Below are 18,966 nucleotides of genomic sequence, written 5' to 3' on the forward strand. Positions count from 1 at the left end.
AGAATACAGTTAGGAGCAAAACTGATCACACACACTTTAAATCAGAATAACTTTTTTATGAATGGACCGAACGACTTCAATTTCTCCGTAAGGCTAGAGGAATTAGTTTAGTAAATTACGCATAAAAAATATGTTGAAAAAATGCATTTGGTCGGAATTTTTATAGCTGGGCCAATCACGAAAATGTAAAACATGTGTTTGGTCGACTCGTATAAATTATATACGCTCTGAAAATTTCATTGAAATTGGTTAATTGGTTTACTAGTTATAAACGATCAAAAGTGATAAAAATGGCAATTTTTCAAGATTTTCGGCCTTTTTACTTTTGATCGTTTGTAACTCGTAAACCAATTAACCAATCTCAATGAAATTATCGGAGCGTATATAATTTATACGAGTTGACCAAACAGATGTTTTAAATTTTCGTTATTAGCCCAGCTAAAAAAGTTGTAAGAATCAATTTTTACTATTGTTTTTCACAATTCCGACCAAATGCATTTTTTCAACATATGTTTTAGGCGTAATGTATTAAACTAATTCATCTAGCCTTACAGAGAAATTGAAGTCGTTTGGTCCATTCATAAAAATAGTTATTCTGATTTAAAGTGCGTGTGATCAGTTTTGCTCCTAACTGTATAATATAAAATATATAATATATATTTGTATATATGTATATTCAGTATTAATTAATAATATTGCAACATCACAACAGAAAGTAACATAAACACTTTGGTTTAGTCCCATTTATAATAAGTAAAGCAGTACTGAATGTGCTCTAAAACTGAACAATAAAATTGTTGAACGTTTCAGATATTTCTTGTGGATCCACTAGTTTCTCTGACACGCTAATAGAACATTGTATGCATTCAATTGAACTTCTAAGAATTGAGTAATTAAATGACGATTTTTAGTGGTATCGAAGGGTTGACCAAATATTTGAAGAATGACAGGAAATAACGAAAGAAATGGCGATCGCGTAAATCTTGAATAATCGTGATGTACCGAGGGGTAGCTTAAAAATCTTGTGCACAATAATCCCAATCCAACAATCCGGATGACGTTATTGAGGGTGAGTTGTCGGTTCATGCTTGAAGTTTCTGTTGCTGCGTTGAATGAGTTACTGGACTTCAGACTTCTGTGTGGGTGCGTTCCGTTTCACGCATAATGCGCATACACTGTATAGTGTAGTATAAGAATCTCTATGCATACACTATACAGTGTATGCGCTTGAAGCGTGAAACGGAACGCACCCTGTATCATTCGACGAATGCATTGTTCGAACGTTGAATTTTCCTGTAGTAGAAGCGGCTTTCTAGAAAAATTCGAAAATGCAGTGTTGGGCAAGAGACGATGATCAGAGTGGAGTGTCCGATTCCGTTTCTTTCGGCGTCCAGTTTTCCTCGGTGTCTAAGAAAAGCAACGCGCCCGCTCGCTCGCTCGCTCGCTTGCATTAAAGAGCAATTAGCCGCGGTTCGCGAGCACGCTGATGCCCGGAAGCGATAGAAGCAGGCCGCGCGTGCCACCCTTACCTTTTCTTCGTCTACCGCGAGCACGTACAGGTATAGGCACACAAGCATAACGTTGTTCGCACACATTCGCACATCCATGCCGAGGCGAGGCGTCTTACCTGCAGGCTTGCCTCGCAGGTACCAAGACTTGCTGCCTTAAACCTGCCTCGTGGAATTATTCACCGACGTTCCCGGCAACAACAGAAGAAACTTCGCAAGCTCTCTCTCGCTGATTTCAATCCTCCTCGCTCAAGCGCACTATCGGCGGGGACGAAATTCACCGTCGGAGTAATTGTTCCAAGCGTTCTTGTTGCTAATATGATGTTCTCTAGAGGTTTTCTTGGTAGACTCTTGTCGAAAGTTGCTGTTTAAGAAGACAACACTGTTTAAGAACATTTAGAGACATTGCGTAAGACGATCGTACACTTGCTGCCACAGAAAATATACACTACTGTGCAAAAGAAGGACGCACCCGGCCATATTTAATAAAAAAACCGTAAAAAATCAAAGAAGAACACAGTAAAATAGTTCTGAAAATTGTGTTATTGCGGATTATATAATACATAAATATACACATTCTACATAAAGATATTCTTTGTCATTAAGGTGGAGTGGGGTAAGTCCGTCTATGAGGCAAGTCCGTTAGTTGGTTATTTTTATTATAATATGAACGAAATTTCTGTAGTTTGTATTTATTAATGTAGTATAAGTTAGTATGAACTATTCTACATAGACGTCGCCCAAGAATAAAGGTGTTTTTCTCGTTTAAATCAACCAATGCCAAACAGTCACGTGCGAGGTACACGTAAAACTTTGAGAAACTTTTATAAGTTATTGATATTATATATTCTGTGTTGTTATTTTAGTACAACAAATATTGATGTAGGTTTCCATTGAATAAACCGTTTTTATTGTATTTCTTAAAATTTATTGAGAAAAACACTAAGTTGATCTTGCCCCGTAAATATTACTACACGGGGCAAGTCCGTACTATCACGGTGGGGTAAGTCCGTACTGTATCGGTAACTATAAAATTAAACAATATATTTAATGCAATAAAAAGCATTTTGTAGCAGGCTTGTTAATCATTCTTTTCTTGCCCCGTAGCACTTGAAACAGGGTTCGAAAGCATTTTTAACTCTCAGAGACGGACTTGCCCCATTTTGGGGCAAGTGCGTCCTAGTTGACACTTTGTACAATATCCTATAGTAATAATAAGTAATAATAACTGTGGCAAAAGAGTTTGATACCAAGAACGTTAACTTTTTATATACCAGACTGAAAATACATCAGTTTAAAGTCCAACATTGCAAAAACCAGGGCGGACCTACTGTTAGATCCGCCACCGCGAATAATGCAAATTACGTTGTCGAATAATGCAAATTACGCTTCGTAATTTATTCAGTAGTCAGAAACGCTAGTTAAAAAGATTCCCTTTCATTCCAGTTTCTTAAAATTCGTCTGCAAAAATTGGAAAATGCATAAACATGCGCAGTCCAATAATAACAATGTATTCTTCGTCGAAACGGAGAGAAAGGGCGCAGGACAACACGAAAGGCAATCAAAATACAGAAGACCGTGGCAGCCTTCTTGATTCTTCCCCGCCGCCGGCATAGCTTGCCAGCGCAACAGCTCGCTCAATTACCATCGCAGATAATCATTATCGCGGAAACTGCATCGCCGGGCCTCATTGCCCCAATCCTTAATTAACTGGCGGCCAGACGATAATTGGTACGAGCCGGTGCACGACACTCGATCCATTGGCGAGAACGAAGGGCACGTGGTGTACATACAACGTACACGTACAGCGCCAGCGAGTACGTTTGTCTCTTTGTAAGCTTCATTTATGCGGACACGCGTAACGACGGAATTTTAAGTAACTTCAGATAACAAAATTGCTACCCCCTTTCTCTCGTGTACAATTACGTGGCTCGGTCTTGTAATAAGTTCGATACACACGAGCATCTACAACGTTTTTAATGGCTCGAATGATACGTAACTGTGTAGACCGGGTATGTATTCGGATAAGATTGGGGGTTGCGACAAATTTCATGCTACGAGGCTGCGCGTGTTAACGCGAGCATTACACCACGCTGGAAATACCGGTCTCCTTCTGTTCGATAACGTGTAGACATGCTTCTTTAAAATCTTCTCTCACCCCCTTAAATTTCTTTCCTTCGGATACAGTGACTTCCGCTAATATTCGGACACTCTTAAAAAGACGATAAGGTGGAGTGGGGTAAGTCCGCCCTAGTTTTTGCAAAGCTAGACTTTAAACTGATGTATTTTCAGTCTGGTATGTAAAAACTTAACGTTCTTGGTATCAAACTCTTGCCACAGTTATTACTGATGAATTAGTATTATGTAGGATCCTAATTTTGCTTGAAAATTATAATTTTTATAGGATATTGTAGAAAGTGTCAACAACTGAGAGTTAAAAATGCTTTCGAACATTGTTTCAAGTGTTACGGGGCAAGAAAAGAATTATCAAGCCTGCTACAAAAAGCTTTTTATTGCATTAAATATATTGTTTAGTTTTATAGTTACCCATACAGTACGGACTTACCCCACCGTGATAGTACGGACTTGCCCCATATAGTAATATTTACGGGGCAAGATCATCTTAGTGTTTTTCTCAATAAACTTTTTAAAATACAATAAAAACGGTTTATTCAATGGAAACCTACAACAATATTTGTTGTACTTACCTTAAATAACAACACAGAATATACTAATAACTTGTAAACTATTGCACGTTCAGGGTAATCTGAAAGTTGTACGTGTACCTCGCACGTAACTGTTTGGCATTATTCTTGGGCGACATCTTTGTAGAATAGTTCATACTAACTTATACTACATTAATAAATACAAGCTAGAGAAATTTCGTTCATATTATAATAGAAGTAACCAATTAACGAACTTGCCCCGTAGCCGAAATACCCCCCCCCCCTCCCCTCCACCTTAACTTCTTTAATAATTGGACCATCCGATTTTAACTCTTCTCACAGAAGTTAGAACAATTGGTTTGCTATGCAATCTAAAAGAAATTTTTTTTAAAAATTGCAAATTGTCGGAGTTGCAGAGAAAATTTTTAAAATTGTAGTTTGCAACTGTTTTATGAATTATGACTTCGATGAAACTTTCGCAATAATTGACACAGATCCACGAAACTTGTTTCTTAAATTTTCAATACAGGTCCACATAAAAAATGTGTAAAATGCAACTTTTAGTGTTTCCTCTACAATTCCGACCAACTTTAATTTTTGCGGGATCCCTATGGGGCATCCGGCGCGAGAGAAACGGCGATCGAAACACTGCACTGGCCGGTGATTAAATAAATCCGAGCAATCAATTTTTTACGGGGGGAAGAAGGAAGCGCGGCAGTTAATGGAGGAGGTGCACAGTCCTCGCCTTTAGCTAGGCAACGCGAGAGGTGAATAATGTCACGGCGGGGCACGGTGTTTCACGAGTTAGTCGCCGATTAATTAAACGGGTTGTTTCGCGAAATTAATCAAACAGAGAAAGCGGGGACGAAAAAAAAGCTGCGTACAGTATGTACAAATGAAGTAACCGGCGCGAGATGTAGACCTAAGCTCGTTGCCGAGCATAAATTACAATTAACCGTAGCATGCGTGGCTGTTGCGTGTGCAACACGCGCGTGCATGTTACGGTATTAAATTCATCCTGCGTTTTATCGGTAGGAAGACGTTAGAAGAACGCTCGCGAACATTACCCGAGAGCCTCCGCGGCGTACAACATTTTTTTTTCACCGGACACAATCGGAGACGTTTACCCAGGCCAATAATTAAGCTGTCTAACGATTATTACGACTGTGTTTGCATATACCAGGGGAGGGCTCCCATATGTAGCAAACGTGTAATTTCTGTGAAAGGGAATTTCGAAATGTTCGATTTACTGTATCGGTTTTTCACGGAAAAATTCGAAACCAGTTTCAGCGAACCAGCGTTAGATGGATGACGACTGTAATCGCACTTGCTCGTTTGCTCCTTTGTTCTGATATATCGAAATCGATCGCTGACTCCTCCGTACGAGCTAACGTGTTATTAGACTGCGGACTTTATGTGCTCGCGACACAAGAACCAGTTGGAGCATTAAAAAAATTTCAGAATGTCAACGTGTCATTCGGAACTTGTTAATCTTAGTGTATAGCCTAGGCGCTTTCAAACAAATTCTTCTCATTTCTCGGTAATGCGAAGATGGGCTTTCTCAGTAGTCAAAAGCGCTAGACAAAAGATCAATCTAGGCCGCAGTCGCCCTCAAAAGCCCTATTTTTAGTCCAGTTCATGATATGAGGTACGGACGCGAGGATTAACAATGCTGCAACGTGCGCGGTGGTTCCAGGCGTTAAATGTCCGGGGCTGACGTCTTAATATCTTCATTCCTCGGTTTACGTCTTTCAGCGGAACGCCTCGGCTTTCTGCGGATCCGCTTTGTCTCGATCGATGTCCAGAAGAAAGACCGTTCCGATCGAACCCGGTCGGAATAGGCTATTCAAGGGTACCTACGAACGAGCAAAGGGCCACGGCGATTATTGTGCGGGCAGAGATAAAAGGTTTGCCTCCCATAAAACAAAGTGCACGCGGCTTCACTTTATGCTGATCGATTTGTGGTGATTTTATAACTTCGCCTGTCCATGGCTGGTTCTTGTGTAGGTGCCGTGGTTCAAACAAGCCGCGATACTTTATATCCGCGGAGCCGCGTAAACGCGAAATATAGCTCTACATATTCAGAGAGAGAACGCTGGTCTTGCAATTCTTCTGGAAAGCGTTTCTTTGTGTTCGGTACGTTTGGAAGTATACTCGTTGTAGTTAATGATAACGCCGGTCTTGTCTGTGAAAATATGCTTCTCATATTTATTGCTTCATCGTTGTAAATATATAAATGATATACGCTCTAGAAAATAGAAAATATTTATATTACCGTAAGACTATAATCGGATACAAAGAACAAGACGTAGTATACAGTTTATTTTATATTTCAGGCGAGTCTATCTCCCAACATTCGCTACTACTAAATTTACATCGCCAATTTCTATACACGCAGGTGTGTATACCGTCCTCAAGGGGGTTGTAGGTTTTTCAGTAGTCAAAGTAGCGCTATATAAAAGATCAATCTGCATGTAGCTTTTTTTTCATAAAGCTGCGACAGCTACATGCTGCCGAATAATGCAAATTACGCCTCGTAAACGTAGAAGTAGGACTTTTGGGGGAGACAGCGGCCTAGATTGATCTTCTATCTTGCACTTTCGACTACTCCTCAAGAAAAGAGGCGAATCCCGCACCCTTGCAATCCTGGAAAGGAGAACACCCCCTTAAATATCCTTGCACCTGAGCCAGGGTCCTCCAGCGAGCCCAGAACGAAAATACTACCTTTCCATACCTATTCCAGCCGCGACACAGTGTATAAATAATATTACATAATGGACGGTTCGAATTCTCAATGGAGCTGCGATCGATACAATCATTCTCCTAGAATGGTTTCTTCTACGAAGAAATATTTCGATGACAGCGGGGGAATCCCTTGCTGCCGTGGAAGATATAAGACTTTGACAATTGCTTTTTTTTTTGGTTTTGTGTAATCCATTCAATAGATGTCGAAGGACAGTAAAATCGTCCCGCGGACTTCTCGAGCCTTACGAATTTGGATGAACGTTTGATGCGAAAACAACAACACCTCAAATAGGACACTTCGATTCCGTGGAACCTTCCGACTCCGCGGAGAGATCTTTCGCTGCCAGAGCAAGAACCTCTTCGCACACACGCTTGTAGACCCACGCGTCTCCTTTCAACCTCTTCCTACGAATGCCAACTAACGATTTGTCATCCGACACACCCTCCAACAAGCAAACCTCCAACTCGAACGAGCACGCGTTTCTCGAGGTGAACGGCCGCGTTGTGTCTTTAGCTGCGTCTGTACAGTCCTCCGTTTCACCATGAAGGATAAACCTGTGGAAATGTTCGATGGTGATTCGACTATCCAGATTCGCAAAATGAATTGTTAGTTACCCTTTCTGATGGCACATGATCCCTTTTCGCCGCAGTGCTCTGCGTAGCTGCGACAGCACGTACTTCGGATCGTCGCTGGACGTCGACGATACGTTAAACAGACCCTGCAACAACGAAATAATTGTTGTAAAATGAAACGTGGATTTTCAAATGTGTACGTACTATGTACGGGAGCAATTTCAATTCAAACTGAAACCTATCGTTTAAGTTTCTTCAGTGAACAATCCAATTTTTGAGTATTAAAAATTATGTATATGTTACACAGGGGGGCCATAAGAATTTTAGGAAAGCTGGGTTGGGAAACACTGTTGTAGTGCGGTCAATACGGTACAAACTTTGCCGGAGAGCACGTTGGGTTGGTCAGAATCGATATTCTCGTTCTTGATGTGCCGCTTAGGCGTGAGGACACATCGTACTCGATTCAAACCGCGTTCCAAACCCATTATCACTTTTCTAGCACTTCCTGGTGTGGACGCCTGCGTTTCCCTAAAAATGATTACCTCCTTCAAATTAACGGAATAGCAATTGTGTGATTTTCTATATCGCAAAAATTTACCGTTTGTCCAATACCGGAGTATTCGCGGAAACTATTCGGTCCTTCGCTGCGGTTCTTTTAGCAGGTACTGTAAACACAAGACACACATTTTCTTAAATTTAATTAACTGGAAAGACGCATTGTAGGATCGAAGGGACTGTAATAGATCGGATAAGGCGTAGACGCGTGGAAGGGGTGTTGTACCTTCTGATAAAGAATCCTTACAGATACGTATTTGCAACTCGAAATTGTGTTTGTTCACAAGTCGTTGCTCTCCGCTGACTTATTCGCGAAATTATCTGCTTTTCACACAACTACAGCAATTAATGGCACTTGGGGACTTTCATTAAAGTTTCTAATTAGATAGCTACCATCACCTAATTAGAAACGAACTTTAGAAAATATATTACAGAACTATGCGCCGTGGTCGTAATAGAACAGAAGTACATCTAACTTTCGTGGAAATGGATCGGTACAGTTTTATTTAGTGCAGCAGTTCCCAACCTGGGAGGCGCCAAAATTTTTTAATAAAAAATTAATTTGTATTTGTCTATATTATTATATCTATTAAAACAAAATTAAAGGTAACCGCAGATTTAGTGCAAAACCTTCTTTACGAATATAAGAGAACCGATCGATTATAATTCGAGGTTCTCGTGAAAAATTGCAATTTTTATTAACATACCAGGGGAACATACATCGTCCACGTCCTTACTTCGAAGTCGTTTTCGTCCAGACAAATTCGAGTCCTTGCTATTGTCATCTGTAAAAACACAATCGAATACAAACTATACATATATTACATCGACGATAAGCTGAAGAACTATAGCAATTTACTGTTAACTGGTTCGGGCGTTTTTGGCAAAACATCGTAAGTTGCTCCTATTAATAATGGTGACTTCCTGTTGCGCTTACTCCTCGGAGAATGATCGAGCTTTGTTATAATATTGTTTATTCCTCCCTCGTTCTGTAAGCAGTAAGAAAAGCGTTATTATAGTTTGAAAGATATATTTGCTCGATGTAAACCTTTACCTCTGGCTTAAAATAAGACTTCGCCGAAGATGATATTCGAAGCGTGAGTCCACGAAGTTTTCTGTCCAATAGTAAAAGATATGTTGCAGTCTTATAATCGGTCCGATCGCTTTTCAGAAGTTTCTTCCATATATCTAAGGAATGTTCTGCGCATATCGCAGACAAGGTGCTCAACACGTCATCATCTTTTTCGAACTGTAAATGCAGGACATTTATGAAATAGTTGTATCAATATCACTGGACAATAAAAGCTCTTTACATTGGTTTTGTGTACAAATGAAACAGGATTGAGAAATCCAGCTGTGATCCACGGATGATTGCATAATTCTTGTATAGTTATCCTCTTTTTTGGATCTATTTGCAACATTGCTCGTATAAGTCTTCTGCTGCTATTCGATAAATAACTCGGTTCGTCGTACTTGCCACTCTGGAGAATTCAAATGTTATCGTTACTTCTCATTGTGAAATCATGATTATTTTAATGGATTACGAAGCAGGAGACTTACAAGAATCTTCCTGTAAAGATTCTCGATATTGTTATCATCGAAGGGGAGGAAACCGCATAGCAATGCATAAAGAAGAATTCCCATACTCCATATATCTACTTCTGAACCTACAAACACAGGATTCATTCGTTATACATTCAGGAAATGTTATACATGCCTAAATATTCATTCATAGTACGTTCGGGAAACGTTATACATGCCTAAATATTTTTTCCCTAATATGAGTTCCGGCGCAGCATAGTTCGGCGAGCCACAGGATGTCTGCAGATGCGACTCTATTCCATTCTTTGGCTTCGCACATAATCCAAAGTCTATGAGCTTCAAGTTTTCATTCCTGTCCAGCAAAACGTTCTCCTAAGTACAAGATAATATTATTTACCATTTACATATAATTGCAGACCAGGAAACTGTTCACTTACCGGTTTCAAGTCTCGATGCGCGTATCCTAAACTATGTAGATACGCTATAGCAGAGACAATTTGACGAAAAAATTTCCTAGATTCTGTTTCTGATAATCTATTCTTCTCCACTGTGAACCAAAGTTATAATTGTTAGTTTACCTTCTCAACGAAAGTTTAAAGAACATGTATAATGATCGAAATGCTACCTATGTGGTCGAATAGTTCTCCTCCTGAACAATATTCCATCACCATGAAATAGTGACTATCTGTTTCTATCACTTGGTACAGCCTGCAAATGTGTTGATGTAATAACGTTTTCAGCGCTTTCACTTCTAATTTAACCCTTGGCAAGTCGTCCTGAGGATAGAAACAAAATGTACGAATCGAACAGGATTAGGTGTTTGTACTCCTGTCCCTAAATCAGTCGATGCTTATTCAAATTTGGATGCAGAGGACTTTTTGTTATTGAAGGATATCATAGTGTATTAGGTCATCCCATAAGTTAGTCTTTAATTTTACGGTGATAAGGGACCAATGTGCTTGAGCGTAGCAGTTCAAGAAGAGAAGGTTCTCGTGGGTATAAGATCGTGAAATAGTGAACACAGTGATTCCTAGCAATGAAAAATCATGAGCGAAATGCATATCTATTTCCAACATCTCGTGTCATATGAATTTCAGAAAGGAAGTTCAGTAACAGTTGCCATGAACAACATATGTGCTTTTTACGGAGAAAGTGCGCTTTCATCTCGTACCTATAGGAAGTGGTATCAACGTTTTAAAGGTAGGAATTTTTGTTTAGAAGATGAGGAATGTTCCAGACGTCCTCCTCAGACAGACGAAGATAAAGTTCGAGACCATGTACAGAAATCGCGAAGTTTATTAGTTGAGGAGATGTCAGATGTTCTGAAAATATCTAAAACAACATATATTAACATATCCAACCGATTGAAAAAAAACGGCATGAACTTATGGGATGACCTAATATATAATTATTATAGTGTAATAATTATATTTTTATACAGAAGTAAAAGTGTCAGTAGAGAATTAATGAAAGCAATAAAATTGAGGTGGAAGCTTGTGTTCCTTAATTACCATTTTATTGAAGACAAATAAGTGTCCGGTGATTTATGGACAAGAGTGTACATTGAATTGCGTTGAATTTATAAAACTACTCACGCCCAGCGCCGATTTGTCCATTATTTTGATAGCAACTTTCTCGCCGGTTGCAACATGTGTGGCAAGTTTCACTTTCGCAAAACCACCGCTTCCAATAGTCTTTTCCAATTCGTACAAACCCTTGAGCGCAGCATATCTCACCATTGTGATAAGCCTCCAAACAAATATACAAATAACTCTCTGCCTAATTACGTGCTTGCTGCTAATCACATCACTTTTGAACTCACAATGTCTAACGTAAATATTCTTTCGGAACCAATCAGCACGGAGTGTTCCACACGGCAACTTCCGATCGTCAATGCTGCCAATCTGAGGGAAGGAAAAACAGAGCCAAAACAGCAAAAACAGAGAGCCCAAGTGGAGCCCAAGAGAGCCGATAACCAGCCGATAACAAATAAGAGAATTCATGGTCGGGATCCAACTGATTCCTGAATATTCGTTAGAATTAATGCATCCATACTGTTCGGAACAATGAATTTGTTATGTCAGAAAATGGGAAATATTAAATGTTCATTCCAGTGTGAATGATTCTTGCCGAATTTCCCATAAGGCTGTATGTAATTAGCGGCACGAATCATCTGTTCCAGAAAATCTGAAAATAGCGCCATTCCGCATAGTTACGGCACGGACAAGACTGTATTAAGACTGCTAGCCTCTGTGTTATTCAGCGAAGTAAGCACGTGGGCACAGGTGGCCGCGGTTGGCGCGAACTTTGATTCAAAAGGAACACGAGAGCACATGGAAAAAACAATAGAATCCCAGTTGTCAGCTCAAACAATATTGACTCGATAAAATTTTTTAACTACGAGATAGAACCATAAGGTCTAACAGAAAAACTTCGAAATAATGCCGAAAAATTGTTCTATTTTCTCAGCATTAGCTCGATGTGTCGATTTTTAATATTTTATAGAGCAATTGGTGTTATTTCTACGAAACAAAATATTATAAATCGAGAATCATACGGATTGCCCGGTCTCACCACGTGGAGGTTGCTGCGAGTGAGACCAGCCCTCCCACTTAGCATTATCGTCCCATGCGACGGAAAATTACGAAAAATACACAATTACAAAATACAAAAAAAGCCCGTATTTTGTGCTCTTCTTCATACACATTTGACAGTGCTCCACTTTCGACCACTTTACAAATGAATAGCAAGAAGAGCCTAATCTTCTATACTACAGTATACATATATGTATATTTACACGACTACCAAACATTAATTAATTTGAAGGCGTGTGTCTTCCTGAAGTTGAGATCTTTCTGATCTCAAATGATCTGAAACAGACTTAATTTTGTGTGAATTAGCACATATATATGAACATAAAAATAAAAAAGAATCACAATTTTGGAAAATAATAAGTCCACTCTGATGTATATTTCAAACAAAACCCGCGAGTGTACCATTTTCTCGCAACGCTAATCTACAAAATACGTGTTGAACGTATCAAAAAACCAAACGCGACCAGTGCATTGTTATTCGCGATGTTAATTTAATAAATACAATACGAGAAACTCCCGTGCACTTTCGTTTCTTTTTACGCAAATCTAAATGAATCGCAATAACATCCATTTGAATTTATGAGGAAGGGGGAAGCGAAGCCGAACCATTTTTCGCAACGCTAATCTACAAATAATATATAAGAAACATCTCGAAACAAACGCGAGTAGTGCATTATTTGTCGTGATGCCAATTTATTAAATTCGATATTGAAAACTCCCGTTGCACTATAATTTCTTTATACGCAATTCTACGGGGGAGCAATGGCTGCGAGTAATCGGGGGCATCCACACCGGTTACGAGTACTCAGGGGCAGCCAGTCAGCCACACCAGCTGTACTCCGGTGCAGTCGTATCAGGGTGCAGTGCGGCAATTCATTAATCGCAACTTTAAAAGGCGAGATTTTCTACCACTTGCATATTGGAAAACGTCTACATACATTAAATCGATTCGATTCTTCGAATTCTGGCAGTATATGCAAGAAAGTGATTATACATATACTTAGCGACCTCGAATATTATTACAGATTCGGACATTGCAGAAACCGGTTTTGCAGGGCGCTATAAAAACTAAATTTCATCGAAAAAGCTACTGCACTAAACGTAAAGATACCTCGTCTTTTACCTTACGGGCCGACGAGGCGTTCGATACGCTTTACATACACGTCGTGTATGTCTTACTACCGCGATCGAACCGCTACGTTGTAGGGGGTTAGCCCAAAAAATATACATTCTGGTGAAACGCAGTGGTACGTTCCCTGCATTTAGCTCTCACACACCATTATATGGCTAAAGGTACACGTCGCTACGTTCAGGTAAACTACAGTGATTTCCGCCATCGTAAGTCACGCCCAACACCATGGCTTGCACCGCATTAGATGCTAATACAATGGTCACCATGACATTGTCGTGCATACCGCCACAGGTGACGTAACTTAATACGTCTTCTTTTTGCGTACGATATTGTCGAACGACAGCGGAAACACTTTCTCCATTGCTGGAACGGCAAACGAGTCGTGTATTATGGCACACCGCGGGGAGTTGACCGTAGTAACGTGTACCGTGATTTTGCGCCAATTGCTTACGGCAACTTGGCCTGAGAACGTATCAATACGTTTCTTCCCTACGTAGTGATCCGGTGGGCGTATGCTCCACATTTTTACGGTATCAAAGAAACTAAAGTAATATCCAAATACATTTGGATATCCATAAAGTGTCTCTGAAATTTAATGTTCAATGCTCCGTGCGCGATTGGTCCTGCAATGTCAGTCCTATACTCACACTCTAATACGAGATCGCGACTCGTATAATTGATCATTTAGGTGCGTTTTCCAATATGCGCGTACTTTAATCCCGCCTCAAGACAACGCGTTGGTACATTTCGCGACACTAAGGCAATCGCGACAACAAATTCTCGCAACGCTAATTCGTAACGCAGAGATGGTGTCTCGCGGTCTATTAATTCATTCGCGGCATGCATTAAAAATGGCAAAGTCTACTAGTGGAGAGGACCCGGTTTCTTCACTATCCCTCTTTGCCATCGTCAAAAACGGTAGTTAAGAAAATCCTAGTCTAATCGAAATGAAGTAGAGACGAGGCGAGATAGCTAGCGACTGGGTTTCCAAGCCCATAGGATCAACCCCGGATCCAAACGCAATGACACCATCCACCTGCCTGGACGTCGTAACGCCAGGACAAATGCGCCCCTTCGCTCAAAGCGTTATTCCAACTGGCGAGTATACACTCCACGAGCTGGCCGCTTTGAGTATAGACCGAAGCCCAGTAACGCTGGCTTTATCAGCCAGAGATGGTGCCACGCGGTCACGTGCTGCGACGTCGCCCCTACTTGAAAAGTATGTGCGGATCTCCACTAATCTCGCCCCAGACATTCTCTACTTCAATTTCCATTTCCAAAAATCCTACGCTAAATCAACCCGTTATTATTCTCTCGCAACTCTAATGGAAATCGCGCCTGCCTACACCACACCCGGCAGCCGATTCGACTGCGACTACTTTTGCAGTGGATCGTTGCAGCTGGAGCATGGGCGCCTGAAATGTCTAAAGACTCGAATGCAAACGCGACCCTTTTTCTGCGCAACAGTAATTCAACGGACAGAGATCCAAAAGACTACTTTACATTTTGTGCAAAATAACTATGCAAAGTTTAAACTCTTCTAAAATTGAAATATCTTAAATATTACTTTAAAGTAGGAATCAAAATTAAATGTAATAGAAATCGCGACAGTTTCATTCGCAGCACTACACTTAATTATTATCTTAATGAAAATCGCGAGAATCTCCGCAACGCTAATAACTTTGATCTCTGTTAAAAAAACTAATGCAACACGCGCGGTTGTTTCGCAACGCTACTGGAAATCGCGGACGTGCCCATCTCCGCTGTTTGTTGGGGCGGCGAGGCCTGCCCAATACTGCCCATGTACCATACATATAACTATGTAACTACATTTACTAATACTACTTCTACAGACGAGTACAGTGACAAGGTATAAATAAATGAAATGACTTCGCATCCGAAGATGCGAGGCCATTGTAGTTGCCCTCTTGAGCGACAATTTGTCGGGGCCACTTCGGCATATAGCCTCTTCTTTTTCTTCGGCGGACCGCCAAACAACTGAAACCCTAAACGTGCTCGCAGTGAAAACAGTCGACGACTTCCGAAACGAATTACAAGTTTCGAGAGAAGCCGATCGTTCCGCTGGTGCAATCGAGCAGGTGCGCAACGTTTCGAAACCCTAATTCGCGCGCGTTCCCGTCCGCGTCCGCGAAAAGCTACACGAGCAGGAAGAATCGAGCACGAAGCATCAATTCGAACGTCATGCCTCGTTCGATTTAACTTTGAAACGAAACTTCCAGCTCTTCCCGGTGACTGACCACGGCGCGAATCGCGGCCTACCCGAAAGAGAAAACGGTAGCCAGCCCCGGCCCCTACCTACTTAGAATAAACAGTCACACCAAGAAGGTAAGTTACCTACCTACCTAGCACTATATTTAAAAAATGGCAAAAGACAAGCTCTCCAACACATTCGCAACACGATCTCCACACAGACGCCAGGGTGCAATATCCTAACACCTAGAGAGAACGTCCCGGGACGCCTCCGACACCCTAACGTTAGAATCACAAACACACTGTAAGGTACGTACCAGTTTTCCTGAAATCGACTGACAATGGCAGTGATCATTGCGAAATAAATCAATAAATCGAAATAATATATCTGAATTGACACTGAATTAAATTACATGTAATTCTGAATATTAGACGTTGTTTTTAATGAATTGAGAAAACTACTACACACACATTTCACAAAGATCCATGTAGGATGTCATGGATCGACAGGAATATGCGCTACTGAATCTAGTTTTAAAAAAATCGACGCAATTCCACTGCCTATCAACACACGCATACAAGTGAAAAATACGTCGTGCATGATACACTAACCATTGTCAGTCGCCACACATATGATTAGAACAATATTCCATATGCTCGTTGCTCTCACCCTCCCGAGTAGCACCTGGGCACGCGAGAGGATTCGGGCAACGAACAGGGAATCTTAATATCCTGAAAATCCTAACTAAAAAAATCTGTTAGATTTTATACGGGCTAATGTTCTTGAATTCTGGAAACATGACTCTACTTTGAATCTAAAATTTAATGTTAATTTACAAATTAAATATTTAATTAGAGAAAACGGTAATGCAATTTTATTTGTCGAGCAAAAATCGACTAAAATGATTCTAATAAAGATTTTCACTTATTTATTTAATCTCAATCTTTACGGAAATATTTAAAAAACCTCGGACGATCCTTTCGACAAGGCAAAGTTTGGAATAATGGAAAAAGTACTCTTCTAAAGGTAAAGTACTTTTGAACGTAATATACATATAATACTTGTAACTGATGTGTGTATTACTTTGTCTCGGGAGTCTATCCGTCGCGAATCGTCTTTTTGTACGTGGTATATACTGGTTTCGAGCAACTGAAAATAATTTTAAAATACGCAACAATTATCATCAGGATAAAAAGCGACTGTAGTAATTACGTAGAAAATTAGGAAAGATTTTTATCTTCTCTCTCTCGCAAATTAGAAATTCAATCATCGAAATTGTTAATTTATAAAAAAACCGCGACGTACAAAAAGACCCTACCTAGCTAGGCAACAGATTGTTACCCGCGAGAACGCCTGGCGTTCTCACGGTCACTGTACTCGTAAAAATTAACTACGTAAGAAATATAGCAATAAAAAAGACTGTTGTTCATTCACTCACTACTTGTTGGGAGGATGAGAAGCTGCGTTAGAGTCCTGAAATCAAAAAATAAAACGGAAAGATATTAAAATCGATTCGGACAATTAAATTCCATTTGCTCATAAAAAGATTTCAATTCAATTTAATTGATTTTCGAAATAAAAGTGCTGGCTGTACAATTTTTCATGAATTCTTTGAAAGTGAATGTTCAATAATAAAGATTAATTGTAAGGATATCTCTTGGTACTTACATTCTCTCCCCCTTGAAGAACACATGGCACGTTGCCCTCGATCTCAGCTATCGATGTCATCTTTGCTTTCAAAGTAGGCAGCTATAGTCATCCAGGTAAGCAGCCACAAAATATTTTACACCCTTCGGGCTGTGTAACAGAAAGAATAAATTAATTTCATTTCAAAACAACGACACCGTCGGAGACTAAATCCGAGTTAATAGAAAATAAATAGTTCAAGTGGAATATTTATTAATTGTACATTAATGGTTTGGAAAAAAGATATTCATTAACATAGTTTAATTGGAAAGATAATTGGTACTCACGATCTCGTCCTCTCCTGCTTGAAGAAAGAACGGCGCGCTGCGTGTCGATCTCGATTGTCTTATAGTATCGATCTCGGCTGACAATAGCATCTTTGAATCGAATCTGTCACAGAAAGAACAAATTCGTTAATTGCAACTAACCAATAGTCAGAGACTAAATTCGAATTAATAATAAATAAATGATAATTACACTTGAATAGAAAATCAAAATTAATTTCAACGGAAAATAAATAACCTTGACTTGAAACAAGAGTAAATCCGCGAATTAATAGGAAATAAATAATTCAAATTGAATATTTATTAATTGTTCATTCATGTTATGATAAAAGGTGTTCAATAAATCAGTATAATTGGAAATATAATTTCACTCACGATCGCGTCCTCCCCTGCTTGAAGAAAGTGCGCCATGACACTTATGCTTTCGATTATCGAAAGCAACGAGTAGTATCGATCTGGGCCGACTATATGATCTTACGATCCATGGATACTTTTTCCCTCGGAATCTGTAACAGAAAGAACAAATTGATTAATATCAATTCACAAACAGTTTGAAAGTAAATCGGAATTAATAATAAATAAATAATTCAATGTAAATATACAATAAAAGTTAATTTGAACGGGAATTAAACAAACTCGATTTCTGTCGCACGACACGAATTCAAATACAATTGATCGTTACGACACAAGAGTAAATCCGCGAATTAATAGGAAATAAATAATTCAAATTGAGTATTTATTAATTGTTCATTCATGTTATGATAAAAGGTGTTCAATAAATCAGTATAATTGGAAATATAATTTCACTCAGGATCGCGTCCTTCCCTGCTTGAAGAAAGTGCGCCATGACACTTATGCTTTCGATTATCGAAAGCATCGAGTAGTATCGATCTGGGCCGTCTATATGATCTTACGATCCATGGATACTTTTTCCCTCGGAATCTGTAACAGAAAGAACAAATTGATTAATATCAATTCACAATCAGTTTGAAAGTAAATCGGAATTAATAATAAATAAACAATTCAATGTAAATATACAATAAAAGTTAATTTGAACGGGAATTAAACAAACTCGATTTCTGTCGCCCGACACGAATTCAAATACAATTGATCGTTACGACACAAGGGTAAGTCCGCGAATTAATAGGAAATAAATAATTCAAATCGAATATTACTAATTGTTCATTCATGTTATGAAAAAAGATGTTCAATAAATCAGTATAATTGGAAATATAATTTCACTCACGTTGGCGTCCTCTCCTGCTTGAAGAAAGTGCGCCATGACACTTACGCTTTCGATTATCGAAAGCATCGAGTAGTTCGATCTGGGCTATCTATATGATCTTTCGATCCATGGATATACTTTTTCTCTCGGAATCTATAATAGAAAAAACTGACAAACAGTCAGAAACTAAATCAGAATTAAATAAATAATTCAATTTAAATAGGAAATTCAAATTAATTTTAAC

General features: G+C 39.4%; 1 protein-coding gene across 4 annotated transcripts; it reads right to left on the reverse strand.

Moving 5' to 3' along the window:
* Nucleotides 1-4,536: 4,536 nt before the first annotated feature.
* On the reverse strand, nucleotides 4,537-18,005 carry LOC143212928 (maternal embryonic leucine zipper kinase). 4 transcript variants are annotated; one of them, XM_076432245.1, is made up of 17 exons: nucleotides 17,873-18,005; nucleotides 17,501-17,603; nucleotides 17,196-17,324; nucleotides 11,185-17,000; nucleotides 10,215-10,365; nucleotides 10,027-10,136; nucleotides 9,808-9,961; nucleotides 9,608-9,714; nucleotides 9,361-9,528; nucleotides 9,102-9,296; nucleotides 8,907-9,036; nucleotides 8,755-8,832; nucleotides 8,091-8,157; nucleotides 7,870-8,020; nucleotides 7,535-7,638; nucleotides 7,203-7,474; nucleotides 4,537-6,820 (listed from the first exon to the last, which is right to left on the reverse strand). In XM_076432245.1, exons 4-16 carry the CDS (start codon nucleotides 11,590-11,592, stop codon nucleotides 7,204-7,206), a joined length of 2,094 nt encoding a protein of 697 aa, XP_076288360.1. In that variant the 5' UTR covers nucleotides 11,593-17,000; nucleotides 17,196-17,324; nucleotides 17,501-17,603; nucleotides 17,873-18,005; the 3' UTR covers nucleotides 4,537-6,820; nucleotide 7,203. The 4 variants fall into 4 exon arrangements, 3 of the variants coding, with proteins under 3 accessions (XP_076288360.1, XP_076288361.1, XP_076288359.1); XR_013009826.1 differs by lacking the exons at nucleotides 17,196-17,324; nucleotides 17,501-17,603; nucleotides 17,873-18,005 and having other exon boundaries at nucleotides 4,541-6,820; nucleotides 6,899-7,474; nucleotides 11,185-16,270; XM_076432246.1 differs by lacking the exons at nucleotides 17,196-17,324; nucleotides 17,501-17,603; nucleotides 17,873-18,005 and having other exon boundaries at nucleotides 4,544-7,474; nucleotides 11,185-11,338; nucleotides 11,412-16,274.
* Between the last annotated feature and the right edge of the window lie 961 nt (nucleotides 18,006-18,966).

Source organism: Lasioglossum baleicum, chromosome 10 (assembly GCF_051020765.1).
Source record: "Lasioglossum baleicum chromosome 10, iyLasBale1, whole genome shotgun sequence".
NCBI lineage: Eukaryota > Metazoa > Arthropoda > Insecta > Hymenoptera > Halictidae > Lasioglossum > Lasioglossum baleicum.